Source organism: Triticum dicoccoides, chromosome 7A, assembly GCF_002162155.2.
Source record: "Triticum dicoccoides isolate Atlit2015 ecotype Zavitan chromosome 7A, WEW_v2.0, whole genome shotgun sequence".
Lineage (NCBI taxonomy): Eukaryota > Viridiplantae > Streptophyta > Magnoliopsida > Poales > Poaceae > Triticum > Triticum dicoccoides.
Genome location: NC_041392.1, coordinates 168,529,149 through 168,536,118, shown reverse-complemented (window position 1 = coordinate 168,536,118; position 6,970 = coordinate 168,529,149). Strand labels below are relative to the sequence as shown.

Here is a 6,970-nt window from a genome sequence, read left to right as displayed (position 1 = left end):
AGAACCTTTTAAATTTCAGCAAACGATATATGCTATGAAATGATTGATGATATCGCATAGCACTAGCAGTTTAGGAAGACTTGGACATTCTCATATTATTGGTTCATTTTCAGAGAGGTTTGTGTGCAAATGTACATGCAAGAGTGCGTGCTCGAGGCTTGGACATCTTCACGGAGGTTTATGTGCTTGCGTGCTTTCAAAGAAACTTGATGTACTACGTACCAAATTTGACCAGGCGCAAGTTTCGTTGCGCGTCTTTTACTACTTTCAGAACCGAACAGCCGATCCGTCCTTCACCACGGCCTTCTCCCAGTAAATAATCACGCGGCGTAGCCCAGCGCTGCCACGTTCCATTACGACGACGATTTGATTCCAGCGCAGGCCGCAGCTCGCTTCCGCAAGAGGCCAGGCACTCCCGGCCCAGCACCAGCCCCTGCCATTACGACACGCCGCCGAATCCGAAGCCGTCGCCGCGCGCCGACGGCCCTCCCCCTCCCCTCCCTCCGTCGGCCATCCACCGAGTTTACTGCGCGCGTGTACCTCCTGCCGCCTGCCGCCTGCCGCGCCACCTGAATCCGGTGGCCACCATCAATAATGGAGGCACCAACGCCAGTAATGGCGGCCAAATCCGGCCGCTGCCACAGTGCCATAGTCCGATAGTAGCAACAGTGCCCACCTTCCACTCAGACTCACCGCAGTAACTTCTGCGCCGACGACGGCCTCCGCTCGCCGTTAAATTCTGGACGAATACGCCACCGCCTAACTTCTCGTTCCGAAAAGGAGATGCTAACCGCCGCCGCGACGGTCGATGTTTCTAATAGAAGGTGGAAAGATGGATCATGGATCGCCGGCGGCCACAAAAGCAACTTTGGATTGTTCATGTAACGATGAACAGCAGCACCATCTCTCACATGAAACCAGCACCGGCCGAAAACGACGGGTTCCTACAACGCCACCACACACAAAATGCACCATCATTGCCGGCACCGGATTGCCCAAGAACAATGGCTTTCCTCCCCTTTTCCTTTATAATCAATCATGTGAGAGGATATCGAGAAGGGGCGGTGGCCGATGATGCCCCAGCTGGTGGAGACGAGAGGAGAGGAGATGAGTTCATGATTCATCGCATTTCAAACAAAGTGCACATCACGGAGGAGGCCAAAAGGCAAGGCGAGAGGATGAAGCAAGATTAAAAGACACCGATGATTAGCGGCACTGGAAACTGCACTAGGCTTGCGGTTCCAGACTTCCAGTCCCCTGGCTCATCATTGGCCGGGCCTTTCTTGTGCTTGTGTAAAGGTGGGTGAGCTTTGACATGTGTGCATAAACTAGGAGTATGAGCTATGGGAGCCTTCCATTTGGTTGCTTCAAGGCTTCGGCTATGAGCTAGCAGGAGCTCCTCATCGGTTGGGATGATTGTGCTAGTGGCCTGGGCTAGCTGGCGAGCGGATAAGTTAAACAGGTGATAGCCACTTTGATTGTGGTGTAAGCAAAATGATTTGACATCCTAAATGATGATTTGTTCGCTTGTTTAGAGATGTTGCTCAAGAACAAATGTAGTTGATGGGCAGTTCAAATAGTAGCACTAGCGGATATGAAACCAGGCGGGAAATTGATTGGGCACAGGGAATTTTTGAAGAGAAACTTTGAACTTTTTCAGTCACATGCCTCTTGTGTGTGGTATTGATTTCCTGCACAAGAGGAATAATGAACAGAGTTGTATAACAGAGGAATTGTGCTGTCACAGGGGAATGCAGTACATCAGGAACAGCCAAATTTGCCGGCAAAAAATGCTCTTTTCCAGTTCAACATTTCAATCCGCAGAATATTGTTGGCACAGTTCTGAATTCTACAAAAAATGAAGAACTCAGCTAACTTCTTCATCAGATTGACATTGGAGCGACAGTTCAAGGCTTCCAAGGACAAACCACATCAGAATCAGATACAACATACAGTGAGAATCCACTCAAATCAACTGAATTTGACACAGCTCAATCATGCAGAGATCCAACTGAATTTCAGATCAAGAACACATAGGCTTATTATGAATGAAAGAATCGTCAATAACAACAGACCAAAATCCCAGTCTTTCCTAGCACTATCAACGAATTGTACACCGCCACCAATCCAGCGAATTGGCAACCAGCCCCTAGAATGTCGTCCACCTCGACCAAAAAGAATCCAAACCCCCCACCACGTAACCAATCTGAATTTCTACCAAAAAGAACAAGCTCTTCTTTTTCTCTATCCACCACTCCTCTCCTCCCTCCTCCTCGCGCCGCAATCGCCGGCGACCCTCCCTCGCCGCCCTGTACAGCCGACGGCAGCGGCACTGCCATTGCCAAGAACCGCCCAACCAACAAAAGAATCACTGTGTCTAGTCAGTGCAGCTACGGGCGCTCCCTCTACCAGGCGGAAAATGCCGGCCCGGAGGCCGGCGAGGCGGCGCTGCCCCCGTCCCCGGCGATGTAGAGGTCGTAGGACTTCCAGGTGTGGTCGAGCGGGCAGGGCCTGCCGGCGTCCAGGCGGTCCCACGGCTTGCCCTTGCCCGACCAATGCATGAGGCTGACGGGCCCGTCGTGGAGCGGGCGGCAGCTGCCGCGCACGTTGTCGCCGCCGAGGCCGTGCTGGTTCCAGCGCAGGTCCACGGCCTCCACCTCGCCGGCGAAGACCAGCAGGAACGGCGGCAGCGAGCCCAGCTCGTAGATGCGCCGCTCCTTCTGGATCTCCATCCAGCGCTCGATGCGGCGGCGGTAGTTGCCGGCCCTCCAGCGGCGGAGGTCGACGACCATGACGCCGGTGTTAAAGTAGCAGGGCGGGCGGCGGCGGCCCGCGAAGACGCGCGCGCCGAGCGCCGGGTCGGACCAGAAGGCGGGCGTGAAGTAGCGGGAGAAGTTGGCGTGGCAGTACTCGGGCGCGGCGACGACGGCGGCGGCGGGGAGGCGGGTCTCCCAGAGCCGGCGCACGTCGTCGGCGGCGAGGACGTCGGAGTCGAGGTAGATGGCCCGGGGCACGCAGGGCGGGAGCAGGTCGGCCAGGTGGTTCCGCGCGTAGTTGAGCGGCGCCTCGAGGGCGGCGCGCACGGACGCCGAGATGAGCCCGGCCACGGCCTCGGCGCGGAACGGGTAGATCTCGAACCGCAGGGACGGGAAGGAGGCCGCCAGCGCGGCGCGCAGCTCGCCGTCCCCGGGGGCCGCGGCGAGGAAGTGGAAGAAGAGCGACTCCGGGCAGGAGGCGTGCTTGAGCAGCGAGTAGACGGCCGCCATGGAGCCCCGCAGGTAGTGCGCGTCGAGGGTCATGGCGATGTGCACCAGCCCCGGGTCGCACACGCCGGCCGCTGTCGCCGCAGGGCAGCCCTCCCCGTTCCTGTACTGCGGCGCCTCCGCGAACCTCGGCAGCGCCGCGCCCGCCTCGGCCGCCGCGGCCAGGAGGAAGAGGAAGAAGAAGAGCAGCGCCACGGCCGCCCCGGCCGCCCTCATCGCCGCCGCCGCCGACGGGTTCTTGGATTCTTGCGGCGCGCGCTCGCTCGGTGAGCTGTCCCGCGTGGTGGTGGAGCAGTGATGCGGGGCGTATGTATCGGCGCCGCGGTGCGCGTATGGGAATGGGGGAGGTCTCTCTCGTCTCCAGTGATAAAGAGGGGTCTCGTGCGCGTTGGGGAAACGCGTAGGGGTAAACGTTTTCCTAAAATGATCACCGCGTGGACGCTGGGAGGTTGCTCGGTCACTTCCATCGGTCTAATTTTCCAATCCGGCCACGCTATTACTAGCTGTTGCATGCTTTAATTGTTTTCCAAACATGAAGATTCTGTTTTCCATAGAAAACCATGCACTGAGGTTTTGCCAAAAAGAATACTACTAGTAGTGCTATAATGGTGAGAGTGGTTTTTTTTTTTGGCATTTTGAGCTCATGTTGTACTATATCTCTTGGCATTGACAAAATCATATTTGTACATTTTAGACTAATGACATATTTCTGGCATTGATATATTTTTGGTGTTTTGTCTGGTCTATAAAGTCAATTGCATGTTTCGTATTAATTGATCTTTAGTTTTCTTCGCTAGATGAGTTTTGGACTAGGCGCCCGGCTTTCGCAAACTAAACTGGGTCTTCACATGTGTATCTTGATGATGTGCTTCATATATCTGGGATGTGTTGAGATATTTTATTGGACATTGCGTATTCCATTGTATTGTAGCAATATTATTTTGTTCTAGCAATGGCGGCCATGTTTGATTTTTTGGTCAACCCTCATCCATGTCATGTGCAAATTAATATCGATATCCACACAACCACACCTATAATTATTTTGTTTTTTTATCTCTATTGGATGTGCCAAAATATGTTTCCTAATTTCTTTTGTTGCGTTTTATTTCTCACGTTGACATTTTGTTTTAACCGAGGTGTTCTTTCTCCGGTGGTCTTAGAGTTAAAAGAAAATGTCTACACACTCAAGATTCCAAACAAAGTACATGCTACAACACCACGACATATTTGTTTATGACCCTCAAAAAATCACCATCAAAGGTGTCTTGTGTGTGCTTTGTGGACTCTAAAGTTTTTAGAAGAATAGAAGCTTCAATTTTAGAAAATCAAATGCTTGTCTACTCGTGCATTTTGATTTCATTGTGTGCCTTTCTGGGATCAAATTAAACCATTTTTCATGTTTTATACATAGTATGGCATTTGGTTTCAACTTGATTTTGTCGTGCTTGCAAAGTAACCATGTTATATATTAATTAAACTTTAGTTTTTCTTCATTAAATCAATTTGCCGCGACACACAAACTTCTCTAAATTAATATGTATATCAAGTTGAATATGTCGACTTATATGTTTTCTATCTCTGCTATATGATGAATTAAATGGTTTGTTACTACTTATATCATTATCGAATCTCGGGTAAGTAACATACCGACAAAAAAGGAAATGACATATGTTGTTATGTGGTTTGCCTGATAAAGATCTTCGTAGAATATGTACGAACCAATATGAGCATCCAGGTTCCGCTATTGGTTATTGACCGGAGATGTGTCTCGATCATGTCTACATAATTCTCGAACCCGTAGGGTCCGCACGCTTAACGTCCGATGACGATTCGCATTATGAGTTATGTGTTTTGGTGATCGAAGTTTGTTCGGAGTCCCGAAGAGACATGACGAGGAGTCTCAAAATGGTCGAGAGGTAAAGATTAATATATTGAAAGATTATATACAGACACCAGAATGGTTCCAAAGAGGTTCGAAAATATTTCAGAGTACTGGGAGGCTACCGGAACCCCCCGGAAAAGTTAATGGGCCTAATGGGCCATAGTGAGGAGAGGAGGCAGGCCACGGGTGGTGCCCCCCCCCCCTTGCCCAATCTGAATTGGACAAGGGGACGGGGCGCAACCCCCCCTTTCCTTCTCCTTCTCCCTCCTTTCCCCTTTTCCCCCTCACCGTTGAAAGGAAAGGGGGGCGAATCCTACTAGGAGTGGAGTCCTAGAAGGACTCCCCGCATGGCGCGCCACCCCTGTGTTGGGGAACGTAGTAATTTCAAAAAAAATTCTACGCACACGCAAGATCATGGTGATGCATAGCAACGAGGGGAGAGTGTGATCTACGTACCCTTGTAGACCGACAGCGGAAGCGTTAGCACAACGCGGTTGATGTAGTCGTACGTCTTCACGGCCCGACCGATCAAGCACCGAAACTACGGCACCTCCGAGTTTTAGCATAGTTCAGCTCGATGACGATCCCCGGACTCCGATCCAGCAAAGCCTCGGGGAAGAGTTCCGTCAGCACGACGGCGTGGTGACGATCTTGATGTTCTACCATCGCAGGGCTTCGCCTATGCACCGCTATAATATTATCGAGGATTATGGTGGAAGGGGGCACCGCACACGGCTAAGAAAACGATCACGTGGATCAACTTGTGTGTCTAGGGGTGCCCCCTGCCCCATATATAAAGGAGCAAGGGGAGGAGGCCGGCCAGCCCCTATAGACGCGCCAGGAGGAGTCCTCCTCCTAGTAGGAGTAGGACTCCTACTAGGAGGGGGAAAGAAGTGGGGAAGGAGAAGGAAAGGGGGCGCCGCCCCCCTCTCCTAGTCCAATTCGGACCAGGGGGAGGAGGCGCGCGGCCCACCCTTACTGCCCCTTTCTCTCTCCACTAAGGCCCATATGGCCCATTACTTCTCCCGGTAGGGTTCCGGTAACCCTCCGGCTCTCCGGTTTTCTCTGAAATCACCCAGAACACTTCCGGTGTCCGAATATAGCCGTCCAATATATCAATCTTTATGTCTCGACCATTTCGAGACTCCTCGTTATGTCCGTAATCACATCCGGGACTCTGAACTAACTTTGGTACATCAAAACTCATAAACTCATAATATAACTGTCATCGAAACCTTAAGCGTGCGGACCCTACGGGTTCGAGAACAATGTAGACATGACCGAGACATGTCTCCGGTCAATAACCAATAGCGGAACCTGGATGCTCATATTGGCTCCCACATATTCTACGAAGATCTTTATCGGTCAGACCGCATAACAACATACGTTGTTCCCTTTGTCATCGGTATGTTACTTGCCCGAGATTCGATCGTCGGTATCTCAATACCTAGTTCAGTCTCGTTACCGGCAAGTTTCTTTACTCGTTTCGTAATACATCATCTCGCAACCAACTCATTAGTTGCAATGCTTGCAAGGCTTATGTGATGTGCATCACCGAGAGGGCCCAGAGATACCTCTCCGACAATCGGAGTGACAAATCCTAATCTTGAAATATGCCAACCCAACATTTACCTTTGGAGACACATGTAGAGCTCCTTTATAATCACCCAGTTACGTTGTGATGTTTGGTAGCACACAAAGTGTTCCTCCGGCAAACGGGAGTTGCATAATCTCATAGTCATAGGAACATGTATAAGTCATGAAGAAAGCAATAGCAACATACTAAACGATCGGGTGCTAAGCTAATGGAATGGGTCATGTCAAT

The 6,970-nt window shown here is 51.3% G+C and overlaps 1 protein-coding gene across 1 annotated transcript; it reads right to left on the bottom strand.

Annotated features, from left to right (window-relative positions):
• Positions 1–1,998: 1,998 nt before the first annotated feature.
• On the bottom strand, positions 1,999–3,614 carry LOC119331107 (probable galacturonosyltransferase-like 9). The gene has a single exon (XM_037604284.1). The coding sequence runs from the start codon at positions 3,477–3,479 to the stop codon at positions 2,406–2,408; it is 1,074 nt and encodes a 357-aa protein (XP_037460181.1). The 5' UTR covers positions 3,480–3,614; the 3' UTR covers positions 1,999–2,405.
• Positions 3,615–6,970: the final 3,356 nt, after the last annotated feature.